Source organism: Megalobrama amblycephala, linkage group LG6, assembly GCF_018812025.1.
Source record: "Megalobrama amblycephala isolate DHTTF-2021 linkage group LG6, ASM1881202v1, whole genome shotgun sequence".
Classification (NCBI taxonomy): Eukaryota; Metazoa; Chordata; class Actinopteri; order Cypriniformes; family Xenocyprididae; genus Megalobrama; species Megalobrama amblycephala.
The window spans coordinates 22,603,106-22,628,244 of record NC_063049.1 but is presented as its reverse complement, the minus strand read 5'-3'; the positions used below and the strand labels follow the sequence as shown (position 1 = coordinate 22,628,244).

General features: G+C 36.9%; 2 protein-coding genes across 9 annotated transcripts in view; one reads left to right on the top strand and one right to left on the bottom strand.

Moving 5' to 3' along the window:
- dcaf6 (ddb1 and cul4 associated factor 6) overlaps window positions 1-15,964 on the top strand; it is a 37,773-nt gene extending 21,809 nt beyond the window's left edge. Inside the window, exons 11-21 of one of the 7 annotated variants that reach the window (XM_048193407.1) lie at window positions 3,578-3,760; window positions 5,433-5,492; window positions 7,353-7,605; window positions 9,252-9,358; window positions 9,450-9,759; window positions 9,946-9,987; window positions 11,932-12,070; window positions 12,236-12,392; window positions 12,481-12,569; window positions 14,071-14,176; window positions 14,990-15,964. In XM_048193407.1, coding sequence (XP_048049364.1) covers window positions 3,578-3,760; window positions 5,433-5,492; window positions 7,353-7,605; window positions 9,252-9,358; window positions 9,450-9,759; window positions 9,946-9,987; window positions 11,932-12,070; window positions 12,236-12,392; window positions 12,481-12,569; window positions 14,071-14,176; window positions 14,990-15,048 — 1,505 coding nt within the window. In that variant the 3' untranslated portion in view covers window positions 15,049-15,964. Of the gene's footprint in view, window positions 1-3,577; window positions 3,761-5,432; window positions 5,493-7,352; window positions 7,606-9,251; window positions 9,359-9,449; window positions 9,784-9,945; window positions 9,988-11,931; window positions 12,071-12,235; window positions 12,393-12,480; window positions 12,570-14,070; window positions 14,177-14,989 lie in introns of all 7 variants that reach the window. The other 6 variants (XM_048193406.1, XM_048193409.1, XM_048193412.1 and 3 more) reach the window with 6 other exon arrangements.
- A 275-nt stretch (window positions 15,965-16,239) lies between these two features.
- gpr161a (G protein-coupled receptor 161a) lies at window positions 16,240-24,595 on the bottom strand. 2 transcript variants are annotated; one of them, XR_007185262.1, is made up of 7 exons: window positions 23,203-24,595; window positions 21,866-22,274; window positions 19,995-20,713; window positions 19,797-19,904; window positions 18,322-18,441; window positions 16,957-17,311; window positions 16,240-16,865 (listed from the first exon to the last, which is right to left on the bottom strand). XR_007185262.1 is itself a non-coding variant. In XM_048193414.1 (6 exons), the coding sequence occupies exons 2-6, from the start codon at window positions 22,225-22,227 to the stop codon at window positions 17,019-17,021; spliced, it is 1,602 nt and encodes a 533-aa protein (XP_048049371.1). In that variant the 5' UTR covers window positions 22,228-22,274; window positions 23,203-24,595; the 3' UTR covers window positions 16,240-17,018. The 2 variants fall into 2 exon arrangements, 1 of the variants encoding a protein (XP_048049371.1); XM_048193414.1 differs by having other exon boundaries at window positions 16,240-17,311.
- Window positions 24,596-25,139: the final 544 nt, after the last annotated feature.

The window sequence follows — 25,139 nt, the reverse complement described above, 5'->3', positions numbered from 1 at the left end:
TGGTCATTTTTTTGAGCGAGATGCTAACGGTCTAATCAGATTCAATGAACTATACTAAGCTATGCTAAAATTGGTACCGCCAGACCCAGAGATCGGCTGAATGGATTCGAAAACGGTAAAACTCAACTGTTTAAAGTAGGGATGTCCCGATCACGTTTTTTTGCCCTCAAGTCCGAGTCCGAGTCATTTGATTTTGAGTATCTACCGATACCGAGTCCCTATCCGATACTTCTATAATACATGAAAAAGAATAAAGAAGAGCGAAAAAACAGATCCAGGATCCAGGAACAGTGCTTTTCAGGTTTTTCAGGTATCTAACAGTAGTTTTCAAGTCCAGAAAATGGATAAAGTAATCAAATATAAAATAACACTGCATATTATCTTTACTGTATAAAATAAATAAAGATTAATCATTATTGAAGTTACAAAAACTATTCAGTCAAGAGCAGTGAGTGATTTCTTTGTTATTTGTTGTTTGATTTAACATTATAAACAGGCAGCAGGAATAGTTTTTTTCCCTATAAGACATGCACGATCCAGTACATATACTGTTACACATGCGCTGTCTTTCTCGACTAATATACGTTCACTTAAGACATAACCGACTGTTTGCTAGGATACTCGCTAAGACGGGCATGTTGACATAATTTTTGTATGAATTTGTCCGCTGAAGTGCAAGACTTGAAAGAGAACTCAGTATTTGCGCGCTGACTGAAATAAGCGTGTGCGCGCTTCGGATGAGCGCACACAAATCTTCTCACAGCGCGTGCGAGTTCTCTTTCGCGTCTTGTTCTTGAAGGTTTAAATCAGCAAGTTTTAAATAAGTTAGTTTAAACACAGACAGCAACGTGTGCTGTTCAGGTCTCACCTGTATCAACACCCGGGTGATGACGGCGTAAATGACTGGACATTAGAGCATACGGCACTCGCAGTTAACAGTTTACAAAGAGTGACTGTTTTGTCCACGCTTTCTGATTATTGTTGTTGTAACGTTTTGCGCATCCATCGCAAAATACATTATTTGAACTCTGTCTGTTTTCCACGTTGCTATTTTAAACAAACCATATTAACCAATAGATGCGTCGTCACTCGAGATGGACCGCGGTGCAAGTGCGTACCGAACCGTAAGTGGAGAACCGTACGGTTTGATTTTTTACTGAGAACCGTTGCACCCCTAATACATATATATCCGAGTCCTGATCGGGAGGTAACGTCCGATTCCGATCGAGTCTGAAATCACGTGATCGGGCCCGATTTCCGATCATTGTGATCGGATCTGGACATCCCTAGTTTAAAGGGATAGTTCACCCAAAAATGAAAATTTCATGTTTATCTGCTTACCCCCGGGCATCCAAGATGTAGGTGACTTTGTTTCCTCAGTTGAACACAAATGATTATTTTTAACTCCAACCGTTGCCGTCTGTCAGTCAAATAATGTGTGTCAATAGTCACACAATCTGTAAGAGTCAATAAACACGCACAGACAAATCCAAATTAAACCCTGCGGCTCGTGACGACACATTGATGTCCTAAGACACAAAACGATGGGTTTGTGCGGGAAACCAAACAGTATTTATATAATTTTTTACCTCTAATACACCACTATGTCCAGCTGCGTTCAGCAATCGCTTGGTGATGTCTGATCGGGCTCTGACAACGGCAGTGATGTCTCGCGCATATACTTCAATGAGTGCTAGACATCACTGCCGCTGTCAGAGCGCGATCAGACCTCACCAAGCAATTGCTGAACGCAGTTGGATATAGTGGTGTATTAGAGGTAAAAAATTATATAAATTCTGTTCGCTTTCTCGCACAAACCGATCGTTTCGTGTCTTAGGACATCAATGTGCCGTCATGAGCCGCAGGGTTTAATTTGGATTTGTCTGTGCGTGTTTATTGACTCTTATAGATTGTGTTCCCATTCACTCGCATTAATATGACTGACAGACATCAATGGTTGGAGTTCAAAATCATCATTTGTGTTCTACTGAATAAACAAAGTCACCTACATCTTGGATGCCCTGGGGGTAAGCAGATAAACATCAAATTTTCATTTTTGGGTGAACTATCCCTTTAAGATTAGGGGAGTTGGAAAATAAGCCTATTTTCAAAAAAAGTGGAGTGTTCCTTTAAGTTCCTTATTTTGTTTTATTTAGCTTTTATTCTGAAAAATATATTTATGTTCTCTTCAGCTATTAAAATATTCCTCTATATTTATCATCAAGCATACACTACTATACCATTCAAAAGTTTGGTGTCAGTAAGATTTTTTAAAGTAAAACATTAAAGTATTAGTTTACTTTCAAATGAAAATTACCCCAAGATTTACTCACCCTCAAGCCATCCTAGGTGTATATGACTTTCTTCTTTCTAAATATCCTGATGCATCCAAGCTTTATAATGGCAGTGAACAGGGGTCATGAGTATGAGCTGAAGAAAGTGCATCCATCCACATTCATAGAAAAAACTGGCGTCGCATCAGTTACATTTTTCGTAAGTTGAATAGGGAAGGCATAGGACGTGGATATTTTTTTACACAAACGCTTCGCTTCAGAAGGCCTTTATTAACCCCCCGGAGCCATGTGGAGTGCATATTTATGATGGATGGATGTGGATGGTTGCACTTTATTAAGCTCATACTCATGAACCCTGTTCACTGCCATTATAAAGCTCGGATGCGTCATGATATTTATTAATATTTTTCCGATTGTGTTCATCAGAAAGAAGAAAGTCATATACACCTAGGATAGCTTGAGGGTGAGTAAAGCTTGGGGTAATTTTCATTTGAACGTGAACTAATCCTTTAAATTCAATTAAATGCTGTTCTTTTGAACTTTCAAAATGGAATATTCATCATGGAATTCCATATTTCAAAATAATTCTCTTTTTACTGTATTTTTGGTCAAATAAAAGGTGAAAATGAGACCTCTTTCAAAAACACATTAAAAATGTTCCGACCCCAAACTTTTAAACTGTGTTCTATATTGTTTTATGTTGTGTAATTTTCTTGTGCATGTAAACTGAGTCATTGTATCTGCTCCATAAAGATGATGTGCTTATTATTTATTATGAGCTTTCTAATCAAATTCATCTCATTCAGTTTATACATTTATCAGCTTTCAATCATCCAACTCTATAAAGTGCTTCCTTTTTTAAGGCCTATGTGTTTACTGATTTGTTGTCCTCAGGTGGGGTTTCTTTCTTGAACATTGAGTGCCGTTAGGGCCTGCATCATCAGAAGCAGGATGAAACCTGTAGTTGTGTCTATTGCCGCCTTTTATTTATTGAATGATAAACCCTTCCTATTTTCTCATGGTGTCAGTGCAGGCATTTTTATGTGTGCGTGTTTCCGCTCATGACCATGGAGTTTAAAGCACAGTTTCTTTTTTTTTTTTTTTAGCAGCTGGTGATGAAACCCTGCAGTCTTGTCTGTCATCACTCAGCCTACAGCTTCAATCTTTAATTTGCACTTTTACCCATCATTCCTCCTTATCTATGATTTGCCTCTCTTCTCTTTCCCCATCCCATCAATTTTCCCATCCTGCTCTTCTCTCTCCCTCTGACCCCACATTGTCAGAATATGGTCCTCGTCGGCTGCCGGTAAGTTTAGTGTGTAGACGTTTGCAGAGACTGCTTCTCTTGTCGGACCCCCCTGGACAGGGCAGACGCACGATCCCTTCTCTACCCGTTACCTCCAGACCAGAGAGCTCAGCCCAACAGGCTGCTGCTGCTGCTGCTTCTGACGCAGGCCCTCCCGCAGGTTACCATCCTCTCATAGCCTGCATCCCCGCTCTCCTTTAACCTCCTGACCCCTCTGGCTGCCTGTCTCATGGCTGTCCTGATTTGCTGCTGCACCTCTGGCTGTCGAGTGTGTTCCTCTTCCTCTACCACACTGACGTGCACATATCTAACTTCTGGTCATTCACACTTACATTTACCAACAGCAGAGCTTTGTTTCAAAACCTAGCAACATCCGATGCAGAAGCTGCCCCTTTGTTTTGGCAAAAATCTTACATGCATATCAGATCATGCATATCCAGGATCACAAACACCAGACATTTTGATTGTAATTTTGCATAATCAGTGTTCAAAAGTTTGTGGTTGTTTAGATTTAAAAAAAAAAAAAAAAAAAAAGCAAGGCTGCTTTTCTTTGATCAAAAATTCTGTAAAAACTGTAATATTGTGAAATAATATTGCAGTTTAAAATAACTGTTTTCTATTCAAATATATTTGAAAATGTAATTTATTCCTGTGATGGCAAAGCTGAATTTTCTGCAGCCATTACTCTAGTCTTCAGTGTCACATGACCCCTCAGAAATCATTCAAATATGCTGATTTGCTGCTCAAGAAACATTTCTTATTATTCTCAATATATTTTCAGGATTCCTCGATGAATAGAAAGTTCAAATAAACAGCATGTATTTAAAATACAAATCTTTTGTGACAATATAAGTGTCTTTACTGTCATTTTTGATCAATTTAATGCATCCTTGCTGAATATTATTAGCAGTGGTCTGTGTGATATTAGACAGTGAGGTAACTTGCTATATTTTGGAGCAAAGCTCGGATGTCAAACGTACATTATGTGTGTAATACTGCCATCTGTTGATTAATTCATTTGGAATTCAATCACATATAGAGTGGGTTGGTGCTGTTTTTGTTTTGTTTTTTTTCTTCTTAATCTCCAACACCGATACACATTTATCTTGTTCTTTTCACACCTTCTCTTGTTCTTCTCTTCTGCCCTTTGCAATATTCCGCAAAATACTTCTCGGTACCTTCAGCGATATGTGATGCATTCAATTATTGTAAACAAATGTGAAATGGTTAGAGGCTAACTGAGCATATTTGTTGTCTATGAAGCCAGGCACTTCCGGAATAGTTCATTTTATTTGATATCCCTAGTGTGCGCTATTAGTTTAACAACATGCTGACATCACATCTTGCCGGGTATTCACAAACCTATAACAAAAATGAATGACTTGTGGTTGCTTTGAAGCTGCAAGTCACTGTCAGTGTACGTTCAATAGGTCTGACATCTAAATAAACTGTTCTGACACCATCATCCTCAACTCCTGAACTACGGATTGCTGTGTGACTTGTTTATTCTGCTTGAAAGTGCATAATGCTTTAAAGAAGGCTGTGCATAAGTTTGTTCTTTATAAACTGTGCTCCTTTATTTGCTCTCCTGGATGCCATTTTCAAGGTTTTTTTTTTTTAGTTTTTTTTAGGAACAATCTTTAACCCTTGGCTTTGTGTCTTTTAACTCAGAATTTAGCCTCTTAGACTCATCTTTACAGATTTTATGGCTTTTGGGTTTGTTGTTGGAAGGTTTTTTTATCCTGCCTGCGCTGGATTTAGGTCTGCACTTTTATGTTTGTACTGGTTCTGATGTTGTTTCAGTTTTTCAGTACATCTTATTTTTGTTTCAGATTCTCCCTCATCTGTGGTAAACAAACAGCTCGGATCCATGACTCTGGATGAGGAGCAGGGTGCGTCCTTTCCTCTTTTTCCTTCCCTTTTCCTGATTTTCTTTCACTCCTTTGCGCCTGAGCTCTGTGCATCTGTGATTGGAGCAGTCTTTGTCCTCAGTCATCTTAAGAAGACTCTGCAGATGTGCCTTTCAGTGAACAGAGAAACTTCAGAAAGATACACAGGCTTTCTGTGGAGCATTATCAGTTAATGGACATACACTTACGTCAATAATTCTCACCACTTTTTCTCCCCTTCTTTGGGCCCAAGTTCATATAAACCTCATCTTTCAAATAACGTCCTGTACACAGGGACACATGATTATTTTTTGTTTCTCACACTTTACTTATTGAATTCACCCTCCATGAGACTGATGTGGGCTTATAACATCAGAATTTATCTTAAAGGGGTCATATCATGAATAAATATAATTTTTTATGCTATAAAAACATAGGAATTGCAGAACTTCCTTCCTAGTTCAAAATAGTATTTATTGAAACTAAGCTAGAAAAATGACTTTTTTTGAATGTTCTGAAATCTCATATTAACAATATTAACAAATGACTTCCCACATTTACACTACCATTCAAAAGTTTGGGGTCAGTAAGATTGAAAGTAATCTCTTATGCTCACCAATTTGATTACAATTACTGTAAAAACAGTAGTATTGTGAAAATATTATTACAATTCAAAATAACTGTTTTTATTTGAATATATTTTAAAATATAATATATTCCTGTGAGCTGAATTTTCAGCATCATTTCTCCAGTCTTCAGTATCACATGATCCTCCAGAAATCATTCTAATATGCTGATTTGGTGCTCAAGAAACATTTATTATTATTATTATTATCAATGTTGAAAACAGTTGTGCTGCTTAATATTAACTACTGAATACAAAGTTCAAAAGAACAGCATTTACATGTACACAAACTTTTGAACAGTAGTGTACACGTCAACAACACCCAGGCCTATTGGTGAAGTAGGAGGGAAATAATGCATTTTTTTTTTTTTATGTTATTCAATTACAATATTTTAAATGATATTTGTTTATGGTCCTTGACTAACATTTATGAATTAATTATATTAAAAAATAGTATGATATGACTCCTTTAAAATGATCTTGCTATTCTGCTTTGGAATATGGAATGTTTCCTAGGAACTAAGGAAACACAGATTTTGGAGATATTTCCTCTTTATGGCAGTCCTCTTTACTCCATGTCCATACTGGTGTCTGCACATATTCCTCTTCAGAACAAGATGTTCAAAGAAAGCTTAAACTACTTTGATTACTTTCACTTTCATTGTACTAAATCTCTTTGCTTTGTTTTAACTGCTTGCGACTTTAACAAACTCTAATCTAATTCTTTAGAGCATAAAGTCTATGTGTACAGCTCACTTTCTCACTCATATTTTGTATATATATGTACCACACTTTTGCCTTTTTTTATTTTTATTTTTTTGAGACTACCCGAGGCTCTAGGGTTGCCACGATACAAAGCAAACAGTGAAATTTCACGAATCTCAATAGCACAGCAAAAATGAAAATGCTGTTACAATCCTTTATTTAAAACGTTAAACATTCATGTAAATATTAACAAATAAAAAAAAAAATCAGTATTTCTCAAATCTGAGCATCTGAAGCTGCCATCTGTGTGTACTGAATGTTTCTCAGTTATTTAATTTTTCTTATTGTAGTATCAACTTGTACCACTGTAGTGGTACTTTTGACAGCTGTAATAAGCACAATAATCACAAGCTAATATTTCAAAACAGCTGCATCATTAGCTGTAGTTATGACTAATGTAATGTTCCTAAGAAAAGCACACTTTCTGAAAGCTCAGTTTTACATCCATGGTGTTTCCTCTGTCTTCTTTCCAGGAGGTGCAGAAGCAGCAGGACATGTAATCAGTGATCAGAGTACAGGTATCAGTGAAGCTTCCCCAGAGACTACAGAAACCGTGCCATCCACATCAGCGCCTTCACTTGGCATCAGCTCTGGTAACAGCAACGGGAGCGGCGGCACTCCTCCAGGGCCTGGGCGGACGAGCACGGCAGAACCGGTCCTTAGTCTGCACTACAGCACTGAAGGCACCACCACTAGCACCATCAAACTGGACTTCACGGATGAGTGGTGAGCGGCCAGAGAACCATCCTTGACCTCTGCACACAAATCACTCCCACAAGCCCCTAAAGAGCCTCACTGTCAAATACCAAGTCTGCACATGGTATTTGATATATGGTCATGTAATGTATTGAAAATGAGTTTTTCTAAAGTGGCCACACCATAAACATATAAGAGGTCTGCATAGTTATAGGACCACTATATATATATATATATATATATATATATATATATATATATATATATATATATATATATATATATATATATAGTGGTCCTATAACTATGCAGACGTCTTATATGTTTATGGTGTGGCCACTTTAGGAAAAACTCATTTTCAATACATTACATGAAAAGCACACTTTCTGAAAGCTATATATATATATAAAAAACGAAAATAAGAAATAATGTGGGAACTAACTGAAATAAAATGTTGCAGTACTAAAATTAGATAATTAGATAATTAATAGTAATAGATAATTAATTAAAAATTAATAGAAATATTGAAAAAATGAAACTTAAAATAAGTTTTCAGTATTAAAATGACTGAAACTGAAATAAATGAAAGCTAAAAAGAAATGTATAAAAACTAACTAATAAAAATGACAAAAGCACATTACAAAATTACTAAAATTTAAATTGAAAATATAAAAATTTAAATGAATTCAAAATGTTAATAAATGCCGTAATAGACACTTACGTTTTCTCAAGCCAGAAGTCAAATATATGCATATAAAACATTTATTATCTGATATGTGTGTATGTGTGTGTGTATATATAATATAATATAATATAATATAATATAATATAATATAATATAATATAATATAATATAATATAATATAATATACACATATATCACAGCTTACTGTGGTATTATAATTTCAGGGATGAAGAAAATAAAATAATAATACAGACATAACTGAAATGCGGGACACTATTTACGTGTTGCGGGACGTGGGACAAAGCTCCCAATTTCGCAACTGTCCCACAAAATGCGGGACGGGTGGTCACCCTAAATCTAAGGCCACTTTTGGACTTCTGAAGACGAACAGGGTGAAAGTGATTCAGTGGCCAAGTATGTCTCCTGATCTGAACCCAGTCGAACACCTATGGGGAATTCTGAAGGGACAAGTTGAGCATCACTCTCCATCCAGCATCCACTCTCTATTCTTGAAGGGTGTATTCATTGTAGGGTGTACTCATTTTTGCATCACCCTAATTTGAGTAAAATTGAAAAGTGTGTAATCTAAGTTATATTATTAACCTTACTTTCATGTTATAGGTTAAACAGATGTTATAGTAAACTTAGTCTTGTCAAAATTGTTTTTGTGCTCATTGAGATATTGTTTAAAATGTTTTCAAAGGGGGTGTACTCATTTACGCTGAGCACTGTGTGTGTGTGTGTGTGTGTGTGTGTGTGTGTATATATGTATATATATATATATATATATATATATATATATATATATATATATATAATATATATATATATATATATATATATATATATATATATATATACATAATATATATATGTCTGTCTGAAATTTGAAATTCCTCCTTGGCTTCCTCCTTTTGTTAATTTTGAGTATGTCATTTTTAAGAATAACATTTCTTTGTAAGAACAGATTTTTGTCGGCGTCTGTGTACAGGAGCAGTCCAGCGTCCAGTGCCAAGGGCAGCAGTGGAGGACATAAGCCTGGGGAGGTGGGTGAGAGCCAGACCAAAGAGGAGCCCACGGGACAAACCTCAGAGCAAAGTGAGTCAGCGACCACATGCCCATTGCTACAGAAGTTGTGTAGGTTGTGTGGCTTATTTGTGTTATCTTAACTTCTCTGTCACATAACCAGGGTCAAGCCCACCCTCAGAGAGTCAACCCACACCCGATGGGGCGCAAACTGCAGACAGTGGCAACGAAAAGCCCTCCATTAGCTCTCAAAACAGCACGCCACCGGCGGCACCACCAGTGGGCCTGTCTACTGAAGACTCGGCTCGTCCCAGCGCACCCTGTCCCTCGGAGGAGATCCAGGCTGCTGGTTCGGAGGACTGCAGGAGGAGCGAGACCGCAGGGACAGGCGGGCAGGGTTCGACTCAACCCTCCCGCAATAACCAGGACTCTGATGACAGCGATGACGACCCCATCCTTATCCCTTCAGCCAGGTATAGAGGAGGGCAGGGACAGAGGTATGGACTCTCGTCATGTCAGGATGTATAATGATGCAAATCATCACGATGTGTAGGCAAATGTTATGACAGACGGGAAGTCCCATAAAACATGAGCATGTTTGTGTTAAACAGTGTTTATCTTTTGGACAGTCGTAAGTAAAATTCTACTCTTCTCATTAGATTTAATTTCAGAGGATCAGCTGTAGGTGATAGGATGATAAGGTACTGTAATATTTCTAAGATGGCCACTAATATAATCTAATTGCAAGGAGTGCAGATTTTATTTACTTTTCATTAACCTGATATTGTGTGGCTGTTTAAAATATGTTATTCACTATGTAATGTATGTAACGTAGTATTTCCTGTTAACATTATTTCTGCCTGAGACTATACAAAATGTGTGAATAATGATTCTTTTATTAAGCAAATTAATTTCATGCATGAATTTACAAGTTACCTTAGGTATAATTGTTTGTTCAAAAACTGTATTCAGATTTCCACAAAAACAAGCAAGGCAGCATTTATTTGATGAAAAATACAGTAAAAACACTAATATTGTGAAATATTATTCAAATTTAAAAGAACTGTTTTCTATTTTAGTATATGGTCAAATGTAATTTATTCCTGTGATGGCAAAGCTGAATTTTCACTAGCCTCCAGTCTTCAGTGTCACATGATCCTTCAGAAATCTTTTTTAATATGCTGAATTGTTGCGCAAGGAACATTTCTTATTATTATCAATGTTGAAAACAACAGTTGTGCTGCAAGTTTTCCGTGGTTTCCAAAAAAACCCCCACAGACACTGTTGAAAAACTGTGTGCTTCCACAGCTCTCTACAAACAAAGCTGATTTAACTCCAAAAATGTTTTCTTAAAGAGACATTAACCAAAATATAAAGTCACACTGTATATCCATTGAAAACACAATTGTAGCAAGTGAAATATCAACAAAACAATTCATAATATGAATTTAACATACACACAGAAGTTAATACTGTTTTTATTATTATTATTATTATTATTATTAGATCATGATATGAGTGAATTATAAAACAGTGCATTGTCTTGAATTAAAGTTCACCCAAAAATGAAAATTCTGTCATTAATTACTCACCCTCATGTCATTCCATACCCACAAGACCTTCGTTCAACTTTGGAATACAAATTAAGATATTTTTGATGAAATCCGAGAGGTTTTTTATCTCCCCTATAAAAAGCAACAAAATTAGGCATCATTAAAATAGTCAACGTGACTGCAGTGGTTCAACCTTAATGTTATGACGTGATGAGAATATATGAAAAATAAATAACAAACTTTATTCAACAATTTCCTCTCTTCCCTGTCAGTCTCCTATGCAGTTTACGTTGAAGACGCCGTTCAGAGCTTCCGTGTTCTACATCAGAATGCCGACTCATTATTGGCCAGCTCCTGAGTCAGCATCACATTCGTGCGTCTTGGTGATCACGTGAACAGTGTTGGCCAATACTGAGCTGGCGTTTGGACGTAAACAAGGAAGCTCTGAACTGCTCACACTGCGCTAACTGTGTAGCAGACTGACGGGGAAGAGGAAAATTTGTTGAATAAAGTCATTATTTTTATTTTGTTTTTGCACACAAAAAGTATTCTCGACGCTTCAAAACATTAAGGTTGAACCACTGTTGTTACGTCGACTATTTTAACAATGTCGTTACTACTTTTCCGGACCTTGAATGTGGTAAATTTGTTGCTTTCTATGGGAGATAAAAAACCTCTTGGATTTCATCAAAAATATCTTAATTTGTGCTCTGAAGATGAACGAAGGTTTTATGGTTGTGGAACAACATGAGGGTGAGTAAATAATAACAGAAATGTCATTTTTGGATGAACTAACCCTTTAAGGGACAGATTTGAGCTATTTCTAGTGACCAGGATATAAAAAACACCCTAGCATCATGTCGAGCTTTGCACGGTAAAGCAACACTAGTATTTTCTGCAGAAAATTTCGAAATCTATTCAGATAAAAGATTGCCCCTCTCATTCAATGCTGTAAGATATATCGAAACTCTTTAAGCTTGTGAAAATTTGACCATCCGGGACTAATATTGCATTGAGATGCCGTTGAGTTAGTGTGTTTTAAAGTTTTGATGCATTTCATGAGTGATATTCTATGCGCTCCATCTTTCATAGACGCTCCGCTGCGGCCCGGATCCAGGAGCTGTTCCGCAGGAGAAAAGAAAGGCGTGAGATGGAGGAAAGTGAAACTCAGAACATCAGGAGACCCTCTGTCAAGATGACGTATAAGGGCCACCGCAACTCCAGGACCATGGTACGCTGGCAGTCTATTAAAATCTGTTCACACTCTGATGCATATCGTACACAAAAAACAACTTGCTTTTACTAAATTATTAGTTCTAGTTAGTATGTAAACAATCATGTTTTGTAAAGAACCATTCACAGACATTTGCCTTTATTGACATGTATGTGCATGTAGATTAAGGAGTCCTGTTTCTGGGGGAATAATTTTGTGATGAGCGGCTCGGATTGTGGCCACATCTTCATCTGGGACAGACACACAGGAGAGCACCTGATGCTGCTGGAGGCCGATAACCATGTGGTCAACTGCCTGCAGCCTCACCCTTATGACCCCAGTGAGCAAAAAAAAAGTTTAAGCGAACCATTAAAGGCTTTATTTTAGATGATTTGGATAACATTTTGTCTGACATTGTTTTTTTGCAGTTCTTGCTTCATCTGGAATTGACTATGACATTAAACTGTGGTCGCCTTTAGAACAGTCAGCATCATTTAACAGAGTCCTTGCTGATGAGGTATGGACAATTTAATTCTATGAATAAAGTTCTGTTTTGATCATTCAGACTTTAAAATGTGTATTTAAAGTGCATGCAGTAACACAGGCCTGTTGTTTGCTTTGAGATATAATTAAAATCCCCAGTAGAGGGCACCAGAGCTCTGAGCACTGTGGTTGTCTAAGCCTATAAGCTTTTAAAGGGATAGTTCACCCAAAAATGAAAATTTGATGTTTATCTGCTTACCCCCAGCCAGTGGCGTAACTTTGTTTTAAAAAGTGGGTGGGACATTAAAATTAATATGATAGTTTCTTCCTTACATCTGCTATAATACAATATGTCTCGAGAGTATGTATATTAGTTAATAAATACGTGGATTCGCAATTGAAAAACCAGTGTCTTGATGGACTGGAGGCAATATTTTCATTTAGCATGCAAGAGATTTATATGATTTTTTTTTTTTCTTCCTCTCATTAAAACCAAAGATGTTCGTCAGTGATTGTATATCAAGAGCAGGGACACGTTTATGTGTATTTTGTTTTGTGATTCAACGTAACGAATAGAGAGTCTCTGCAACAGTTGAAGCTCTCATCCGTGTGAACACTGTGCAGTGTGCACAAGCGCCAAGAGAACACTGTTGCGCCTCTGATAGCAGCGTCAACGAGCACTCAACATGATTTCAAAAACAACACATCCCAGCGCCAGATCGCCTATTATTAACACAAATTGATAATCAACTAGAGGTGTTTCTTTTGTATTAGATATCCGCGAGATGCCGCGAGATGTTTCAAAAAGTGGTGGGGACAATATCGACCCTTTCAAAAAGTGGTGGGGACATGTCCCACCCATCCCACCCGCAAATTACGCCTATGCCCCCAGCGCATCCAAGATGTAGGTGACTTTGTTTCTTCAGTAGAACACAAATGATAATTTTTAACTGCAACCGTTGCCGTCTGTCAGTCAAATAATGCTAGTGGATGGGAACTTCTACTATAAGAGTAAATAAAACTTGCATAGACAAGTCCAAATTAAACCCTGCGGCTCGTGACGACACATTAATGTCCTAAGACACGAAACGATCGGTTTGTGTGATAAACCAAACAGTATTTATATCATTTTTTAACTCTAATACACCACTATGTCCAACCGCGTTCAACACTCGTTAGTAAGGTCTGATCGCGCTCTGACAGCGGCAGTGATGTCTCGCTCTCATTGAAGTATATGCGCGAGACATCACTGCCGCTGTCAGAGCGCGATCAGACCTCACTAACCGAGTGCTGAACACGGTTGGACATCAAATTTTCATTTGGACATCACGCGGTTGGACATCAAATTTTCATTTTTGGGTGAACTATCCCTTTAAAGCCAGTTTTATTGGTATAACTATAGGAGTAAAGTGACCATATATATATATATATATATATATATATATATATATATATATATATATATATATATATATATATATATATATATATGTGTACATATGGATTTAATTTCCTGATCTGTTTCTGTGTTATAGGTGATTGCTCGTAATGAGTTAATGCTGGAAGAGACGAGGAACACCATCACTGTCCCTGCTTCCTTCATGCTCCGAATGCTGGCATCATTAAATCACATCAGAACAGGTAAACTTCCTCCTGTACCTTTTTGAATATCTCATGATTTGATCCAAGTCACATTCACATATATTCATGTAGCAGATTTGTAGTGAGGTCCTAAAAGCCTTTGGAAAAATTAGAAAGTAGAAAATTAGAAGTTTTTAATACATTTTTTTTTCAGGGACATAAAGTTCAAAAGAATAGCATTTTTTTTATTTCAGTGTTTAAGTCTTCACTTCAGCCTTCCACAATTTAATACATCCTTGCTGGAAAAAATAATTAATTTCTTTAAAATCTAAAAAACTTTCTGACCCCAAATGTTTGAATTGTATTGTATATTTTTGACATTGATCATTAGGGGTGTTAACAATATATCACAATACAAAAATGCAACAATATGTATTGTGTATAGTTCACCCAAAATGAAAATTACTGTGAGGAAAAAAAATAAGTTATATTAAACTACTTTATATAATGTATAATAATGCAATGGGGGATATTTGTGGGTCCTAATAATGCCAAATTTCTCATGTTACTAGTAAAATTGGCCTACGTTATTTTAAATATATTAAGTCAGTGACAGAGTGCAAGCATATTTGTCTAAAATAATTATGCATTTTCAGCTTCAGAATCATGAATATTTTTATTCTGGTGTCACCATTGTCCTGTGCATTGGGTTACCAGCACCAAGTCCAAGCCTATTCATTTCCACCCCCAATGTAATACCAAATCTACCTGCAGTGTTTGTCAGTGGATACTTGTACTACCATTTAGTTTTGCCACCTCGAACGGGTGTCTAACTGACTGATCTTTCTTCCTCTCCCCATCTCTTTTTCTCAGACCGTGTGGAGGGTGACCGTTCAGAAGGCTCTGGACAAGAGAATGAGGATGAACAGTAGCTCTCCTGCTGAAAGTGAATGGTTTTTTGCTACAGTGCACTTGAGCATTTGAGATTTGTACAAGTTACAAAATAGAGTATTTCCTTATTAGTTCAGTTTTTGGCATTGTTATTTTTTAACGAGACTTTTCTAACTAATTACTCTATATGAGAGTAAACTGCGTCTGGGGAGTTCATGCAAACAAGTTGAAATGTAAGAAAAGACGGGACTAGACAGATGGTGCTTGAGAGTATTTAAGTGCAATATTAATTTGTTAAATCAAAAGGTTGAGCTTTGAACGGTGTTAAGTGTGAAATCTTATTGTAGCCTCAAATGAAGAACTCAGATGTTTGTATACCAGGAAATATGCATGTCAAACATGAGTTTGCTGAAACATGTTCTCTTAGTCTCTAACAATGTTGTGTATAAAAGTGGCTCTTTATTTTTGTTTTTTTGTCATTACTAAATCTTGCGTTGCACAGGTATTTTCTGCCTAACCCCAATTACAGGTACTACTTGCAATATTTCATTATCCAAAACAGGCACTATACATTGTTACACTGCGGAATGTTTATAAAGGTTTATTAAAATGAGAACCATTTTTGACTCTGTCTATACATACAACCCACTGCTGTCTAGCTAAATGGTTCTAGCATTAGTTAGCAGGTCGTGTTTCTCACTCCTAACAGCACAGATGGCCTTTTGTTGTGGCAGCTGTTGGCTTGAGCATTCTGCTAAGTGACTAGTGATCGCTGGGAGAAGCTAAGATGAAAAATCTAGCGGGCCATTATATGCCAACCTCATTCAGCACTGTTAAGGAATGCAAGCCATCTTTTTAAATGTTTGTCTACAGATTTTCAGATTAAGTTCCACTTCCTTTTCAAACAATGTACCAGAGGACAGTTTAAACATTAAATGTGTTGCGATTTTAACGAAACATGACTGAAAGCTTGTTGAGTACACACAAAGAATTTAATAACAGTACAAATAATAATTAACAAAAAGTTTGCTGTGGATTGCAAACAAGTAATGCAGCCTTTTGGCAGTGCCACCATTGACAAAAAAAAGCCTATTGATATTGGTAATATAAATGAGTGGCGCAATGCAAAAAAAAAAAAAAAAAAAAAAAAAAAAGGATTCCACAGGAACGATTAATCATTTTTAAACAGAGTATACTAACCAAGCTGAAAAAGGCAGGAGTGAAAACACAAATGTGATCAGTCACTGATCAAAAGTAAAATCTTCAAGTGCAATTGTACCAATGACTTTAATAATGATAACTATATCGATATTGCTTTCTCACACCATTACATTCAGCCAAAGCATTTTAATCAGATTTTCCACCAAAATGGATAAAATAATATGCATTTTAAGAGGTATTCTACCTTTTATTATGCCCAGTTTCTTTCTGTCCTTTACATGATTCTTCAATGTCAATTGAATGCCTGAAAAAATACTCAATGCCCCAAAATATTTGGGGGTTATATTTTCTCTAAACCTTGTGGCACTTAAAAAAAAATTGAATATATTAATAAACATGAACTTGAAAAGAGGAGCCTTTCTCTAGGATATTCATTCTCACAAACTGTCAGTACATATAAAACAGAGTGGTTACAGTTTCCTTGTAAGAAAAGAGTAAACATAATACATAAAGTACCCAAAAGAGCCAAAATACCTGACAATATATGAGGGCTGTACATGATTTTACAATATCTTGTATGTTACAAAAACATAACTTATTCTGGTGAGCGACAGTAGGGCTTCTAGTACCTGATACCTTGCAGGTACAGCCATCATTGGTCTTTGGCCTCACCAAGGCAAGTAGCAGCAGTTGCTGGCTAAAATAATCAAGTATAAGTTTGTTACCTAGAAATGTAGATTACACAAACAACTGTATATTTGTAAACGTGCTTGTTGAACATTCTGTACCTTTAAAAGCTTGTGTAAGATTCTGGTCCTTTAAGAAGTTCACAGAAGTTCTCATCAAAGAACTACATGGAAGTGTCACCTATTTTTTCCTCATGCTCCTCCTCCTCCTCCTCCTCTTCATCATCATCATCTTTAACTATTCCTTCATCGATGCTTTCCATCCTGAGTCTCTGTCCATCCAGGTAACGTGGAGCTCTCTGTGTGTTTCGTACTGTAAACAGACTTGTGGGAATTTGAGTCCATTCCCCGAAGAGTTGTAGCTTGGCATCATTCTCTATAGCTTTAGCCAGAGAGGACGCAAAGCTGTCCAAAGAGTTATGGATGTCTGCTGTCACTTGTTCAATTGAGGGGTCACCTTCAGAAAAGGAAAAAAAATTAAAATATTTGACATTTTAAGATGCTTCTTTGTTTAATTAATTAGTGTTTTGTGTCAGTTTGTGAAAATGCCATTTATAGTAGTGCAATGGAGGTTTATGTGGCAAGATGGAAAAGCGTAAATGTGAAGTTTCTTCTGCATAAAAATTTGAGATGCAAGTTGTTTAAAATCAAACTTTTGAGGTGGGACTACTATCAACTAGTAAGTATGCATAAACTTTATTTTTTAAGTCTACATTTCCGTAAATGTATCAAGTGAAAATTACCCATTTTAATAGCTTAACATGATCATAACCGTTTAAAGACTAGATATAACTTGCTAAAAGTGCTTTATCACGTTAGTTTCAGATTAACATGTATAAAGTCCCGTGACTATACTTTCTAAACAGTGTGTATGTAAACTTACAATACTGTTCAAAAGCTTGGGTCAATAAGATTTTTTTAAATAAATAAATACTTTTATTCTGCAAGGATGCATTAAATAGATCAAAACTCAGTAAAGACTTTTACATTGTTACAAACACAAAAATAAATGCTGTTCTTTTGAATTTTCTATTCATTAAAGAATCCTGAAGAAATGTATCACAGTTTTCACAATTTTATAAAACGGCACAACCAATTTGGTCATTGATAATAAGAAGAAATATTTCTTGAGCATCAAATAAGCATATTAGAATGATTTCTGGAGGATCATGTGACTCTGAAGACTGGAGCAATGATGCTGAAAACTCAGCTTTGCCATCACAGGAATAAACTACATTTTAAAATATCTTAAAATATAAAAGTTATTCTAATCTGTTTCACTATATTTTTGATCAAATCTTACCGACCCTATTTAGATTAAACCCAATTGTATTGGTGCCAATTAAAATTTTCTAAACTACAAACTTTAACAAGGATCCACTTTCTATGTTCTTGGTTTTGACCTGGTGACAACTAACAAAGACATTTTTGCATTAGTCAGATGTAAAATAAAACCATGTTAGATACCTTTAGGAATCTGATCCACTTGGTCCTCGAATGTGACAGAACTTCTTCTCTTATTGGCAGCACAGAGGGCCGAGTGGGAGGGCTCTGAGGTGTAGCTGTCCAACAGCATGACGTCTGTAGCTAGCGGGTAAATCACAGCAGGCATCTTTCAATCAAATATCAGTTTTAACACTGTTCACCACCACCCACCCACACCAGTCTGGACACTGTGGGAGAGCCGCTGAGCATCGCCGTCTGTCTGTTATGTGATACTCATGGGCTCTGTGTTTCCTCAAATGGCACACCCTGATAACAGCAGTCTGCAACCCAACAAACCACCTCTGCTGACTGCTCGGAGCTGTGGGGGTTGCTGCTGTTTGGTTTACTTGTACTCAAAGAGGTAAGGATGCAGCGTTATTAAAATTCTGGCATCACAATAATATAAAGTGTATATGTGACAAAGATTAACTTAAGCATTAGATGTCGACAAAGGTAATCTAAATGTAAAAATAGCATGCACAAATGATTATACAATATTGCCTGATACTGACAGAATAAACAAAAACAAATCTCTAATATCGGACAATATGATACCACTATATTTTGGATCGCTACAAAAAAGATATCACAAAACCAAAAAGATATTTTAGCTTTCATAATCTTTTCAAACTCCCTTAAAGGCATAGTTTACTAAAAAAATTTATAGTTTTGTCAATTTACTCATCCTCACCCATATCCATTATAAAAAAGGAAAAAGGAGATATTAGGCAAAAAGTTTGTGCAGCTCTTTTCCATACAATAGAATTCAATGGTGACGGATGATGTTGAGTTCCAAAAATGAAGAATCGTTGAAGGATCATAAAATAGTCTCTAGCATTCTACCATGTTGTCCAAGTCATCTAAATCATTTTTGATTTTGTGTAAGGAAATTGGGACTGGAATTTAGATTCACTGAAAACCTTCTAGTTTGTTGTAGCTCTTAAATCTGATTCGGTTTCAATATATTCAAAAGTGGTGCGATGTGTTGTGCTAGTTCACTAATGTATAACCGTATTTGTTGCATGCCTTGTGGCTGAATACAATGTCATGCAGAAGTACAATGTTATGCACAAGTGTGAATGAGATTCAAGCAACAGCAGAGAAGAAGATTTTCAGTGAATAGTGACATGAATTTTGGCCTGTTCCTCACAGAAAATTAATCTAGTATTGCTTCAGAAGACTTGAAATACAGCCCATAAGTAGCATGGACGATTTTTATATTACTTGCATGCTTTTTTGAGACTGAAAGCAATTGCCCCTATTTACTTTCATTCTATGAGAAAGAGCACCCAGGACATTCTGCTAAAAACCTTCTTTTTGGTTCCACAGAAGAAAGTAAGTCATACAGGTTTGGAACAACATGAGGGTGCATTAATTATACCAAAACATTTATTTCAGGATGTACTATTCCTTTAAAAGCTTTTTGTCCCATGTGTAATAAACAGAAGGCGGCCTACCTGAGTCTTGTGTAAAGCTGAAGCCAGTGTCTCCTGTGCTGCTACCACGGCCCAGGAGCTGCCCACCACCCACTAACATGGCCGTCAGGTGAGGAGACATCCCCAGATCTGTTAAACGACAAAGACTCTCAGACATCTAATCCAATCATTAGTTAATGAAGAATCACATGGGAAAAAAAAGAACAGCAGCAGGCTCACCCGTTATCCGGTTAGAGATACTAAAGAGACGAGAGGTCCGGTGCCGTATAACAAAAGACTCTCTGTAATAGCGGTCGCCGTAGCACATGCCCAACAGCTCCTTACGTACAGTCTTGTTCCACAGCCCATAAATTAGTGGATGACACACAGCACTGGTAAAGGAAAGCCATGAGACTAGTGTCTCCATCTGTGGAGAAACACTGTATTTACCCCACAGTGCTTCGGTGCTGATAACTACCACATACGGAGCCCAAGTTGTCAAAAACGTCCCCAGCACCACCAGAATGGTGACGAATGCCTTGCATTGACTCCCAGAGTAGATCAGACTCCTGCGGCTACCATTAGAAGATGTGGACGTATTGGAGTTCTTGCGGCCGTTCTTTTGAGAGCTGGACTCCTCCTGAGAAACCACCACGCTACCGCAGTAAACCTTGCGAGCTTTGATGCGGGCCACGCGGAAGATGACGCCATAGCACACCAGCATGGCCATCAGTGGCAGAAGGAAGCACCACGTAACCCAGAAGGTGGTATAACTGATCTCCTTGTGCCAAGCCACCGTGCAGGTCCACTTGAAGCGGTCAAACTCGAAAGCGGACCAACCGAAAAGCGGTGGCAGGCATCCGGCCAGGGAGTGGAGCCACACGTAAACAATGGCGAGCACAGCTCGGTTTCCCGTGATTTTCATGGGGTAGATCATGGGATATAATACGGCATAGTACCTAGACATTGATATAAAACAGACACACTTCAATCAGTCGCTTATGAGATACACATGACTAGCCAATGAAACGACAAGGGGGTCTTTCTCTAAAACTCTCCACTGCCAGAAATAAAGTATGGTCTTTAAGATTCTCAAGATGGGCACGAGTGTGTGGCTTCCGGGTTTGTGTATTGATAGAGCTAAATAGGTCTGATATTTTTCAATGTGTATCTTGTTCATAAAAACAGAGGAACTTTTCAAGCAAGACTAGACTTCAGTGTCATGGTGAACTGCAGGCTTAAAGAATTACAGTATGGTCATTGACTACAGCAGTCAAAAAGCATGCCAAAAAAATTCTTAAATTAACTTAAATTAGAGATTTTATAATAATACAACAAGTATATTTACTTTATTGAACATATCAAGTATATTTACTTATGGTCAATAGAATTAAATTAAAATTGTTTGTTTCTGTCTGTCCAATAATTTATTTAAAAATACATTACAAAATGCAATTCATAAACACAGTGACATGTTTTTAATTTCTGTATTGAATTTCTGTGGTTGATTTCTGTTGTATAATGAAAAAATAGTTTATCAAAATCTTTTATTATTATTATTTCTTTGGAAAAAATGAAAAACAAAACTGCTCATTAATATTTAATGCCAAATCTAACAAACACAAACATAAATCAGGAGGGGGCCCATGCAAACTCTTATGACCTTGAGTCAAGGTCAAATAATCCTTTAAAATATCAAATAATTTGACATTTTTATGACATGGTTCAAGCTGTAAAATGCCATGTGGAGTTAATAATCTCAAAATTAATTATACTTATGAATTAATCATATATATTTTTAAGCTATATAGCATATGCTTTTTATGCTATTATAATATATAAAATTATGTTTAGTAAATTATAAAAAAAGATGTTTAGTAAAATATATAAAAAGAACTGTACACTCACAAGGTGTAATTAAAATATAGTATTACTTTTAATAACTTATTTTGGTTAAACCACAAGGCGTTTTTTAGTCATTAAATTTTCCTTGAAAGTTAAAACCATATGTAACCAAAGTTTGTTCCTATTCTTTATCATGAACAGTTTTATTGACCCTTATATACACAAGAATTCCTCAAACCACAGGATATGATAACATAACGACTGACCTGTCAATGGCAATGGCTCCCAGTGTAAGCATGCTAGACGAGCTGACAAGCAGATGAAGGAGTGCTGTGAAGTTGCACCACACCACCCCAAACATCCAATCCCGATGCACCGAGCTGGCCGCTACGAAGGGCAGCGTTAGTACAGACAGCAACAAATTGGACAAAGTCAGGCTGAAGACAAACTTATTACTGGGTGTCAGTAAGTAGGGCTTCTTATATAGCGTCACCACAATGACCAGATTCCCCAAACATGCCAATATGGCTATGATGATGATAGAGACAGACTCCAAGACCACAAGCCCACCGTCGTCCAGGCCATTAGTGGAGTTGGCCACCGCTGTCCCATTCTTAGAGGTGTTCATTATGGGAGGCTGCCGACTACCCAGGACTGGACAGACATGTTGACAAACTACAACATAAGAGAGAAAAAGCTGTCTGGTTAAAGCTGTCTGAAACTTGAGAAATAATCTGGTGTGGTGGGTTAATTCAAGGGTGTACTGTGTAAAGTATTACAAAGCAAGCTGATTTCAATTGTACAAAACATTGTACAAATGTGGATTACACACATTCTCACAATGTGCTGTTTGTTAAGAACTGAGCTGTGCTGTGAAGAATTCAGAGACCATTTGATCTCAGATTTGAAGTATAAATAAGAATCCTACCAATCTTGAATCACAGGATGTGAATGAAACATAACGGTCACATTTATTCAACCATATGTACACAAAATATGCAGCTTTTACATCAGGTTAGCAGGTTTACTGCAGACGGCTGACTAAAAATAACAATAAGCTTACAATAAGATGTGCTGAGAAGAATTCAGACACAATCACATTTATTTAACTATATGTACACAAAATATATGCAAGCTTTACATAAAGGTTAGCAGGCTTAATGTAGACGGCTGACTAAAGATAATAAGTTTACAATACTAAGATAATCAGAAATCATTACATAAAAACAGTGACAACAACATCAAACAAAGAAGGAAAAAAAGGTTGGACACTGCACATATCACTGCATTAGATAACAAAATATCAGGCCACAACAAATATAATGCGTTTCAATTGTTTACAGTTTAAGCGTGACTTTAGTATCCTAATGCGTGTAGGGCCACTGCATGTGGATCTGTCATGCGTTAACCATGATGCCATTCAATGAACAACCACAGCAATGTAATGTGATCAGCTAGCGGAGAGAGTGAAGCGCAAGCAGATTTCTTTCTCAATTTTCCAACAACAGCGATATTTTGCATTGCACAAAAATATGCTCCTGATTCTTTAGATTCAAAGTGCATAGTGTATCCTACTGAAATCATAGATACATGGATAACGTACCAGCTCCTCAGGCCAGGCGATATCCCGCTATAGTGCAGTAGTGCTGGTAACTTTCTCCGGTTGGCTTTGTTAGTGAGCGGCGACTAACTTTAATCCAAAAACTTTATCACCTCTTTCAAGACGCTGGATTTTCTCACGCTCTCGCGGAACAAAAACGCTTTTCGGAGACGCATACTCGAAGTTTTAACGCAATTACAAAATATCAAATGATTCAGGGGTGTTCATTTGTTGCAGCTGCTGCGGTCGGCGGTGAATAAAGAGGCGCGGATGACGTCACAATGGCGTCGGAAACCCTCGTCTTGAAAACTTCCCTCCATCCCCACGCCAGACAATCCGGAGGATCTCACTCTCACTGACCACACAATCTTCTCTGCTGTGTTCTCATGGGGTATATATATACTATCTATCTACACTACAAATTGATTTGCTCAAATAGTGTTTATGGCTGTTTTCGACAAAAAATATCTAAACATGTTAGAACTAACAGAACATCTATCTATCTATCTATCTATCTATCTATCTATCTATCTATCTATCTATCTATCTATCTATCTATCTATCTATCTATCTATCTATCTATCTATCGAATTTGAGTCAACAAAACTTTATTGCTCTTCTTTAGGAAATACATAAGTAACACACCAAATAAATAAAAATTAAATAAAATGATTGGGCGTGAATACAAGTTAGTGAATGCAAAACATTTAATCATTTTTTAAGTCATCTTGTGCCCCCCTATAGTTAAGAAGTATGCTTACATTCTGTGTGACTAACACAAATTTAAACAAAATGTTTTATTTGCTTGGTCTGAGTGAGAAATTTGAAAAATGAATTGAGTTCCATAACATAGATTGAAATATTGGCTGATTATGAGAAAGGAAAAACATTTGAGAGTTCAGTGCTTTTAGACAGTGGTTAAAGCGGTTAAATTCTTTTGGCCAAGACCACCTAGGCATGTTGCATTCACTTGTGTGATCGAGTAGACATTCCTTCAACACTAGGTGGCGTATGCATGCTGTCATCCTAAGAAAAACAGGGGCGCGCGCACACACACACACACACACACACACACACACACACAACCACAAGTTACACTAACTTACACTTACCCTACCCCTAAACCTACCCATCACAGAAAACTTTCTGCATTTTTAGAATTTCAAAAAAAAATCATTCTGTATGATTTATAAGCTTGTTTCCTCATGGGGACCTCAATTTAGGTCCCCACAGTGACATGAGTCCTCATGAGTCTGTGTGCATTCAGGTTGAAGTCCCCACAGGGACAGAAAAACATGCACACACACACACACACACACACACACACACACACACACACACACACACACACACACACACACACACACACACACACACAGTGTGCAGAATCATTAGGCACATTTTCACATTTTCTAAACCAATTCCAAACCACATTAATTTTAATAACTACTATTAATTTTGTATTTAATCATTTATAATTTATATATAATTGTTCATGAAGGCTGGAAATGAAAAATGCCTTATATTCAGGTGTGCATAATTATTAGGTACATTTTATTTTACAGATAAAATGAGCCAAAAAAAGAGATTTAACTCAGACTTAAAAGTCAAAAGTTATTAAATGTCAATGAGAAGGATGCAATACTAGAAACTGCAGTTAAGGCATGCATGAACATTGGACAGTGAAATGCTCATTGCGTCAGCAAGGTCAGACAAAAACAGGTGGAGAAGAAGACACATGTTAACTGCAAAAGAATTAAGAATTAAGGTGAAGAATTAAGTGTGAAACCATCAGGAACTCTTTAGTCTCCAGCGCCACCATTTTCCAGAACTGCAACCTACCTGGAGTCTCCAGAAGTGCAAGGTGTCAGGATCTCAGAGACTTAGTTTAGGTAATGAATCCTAAAAAATGAATCCTAAAAAATATGATCAGAAAATCA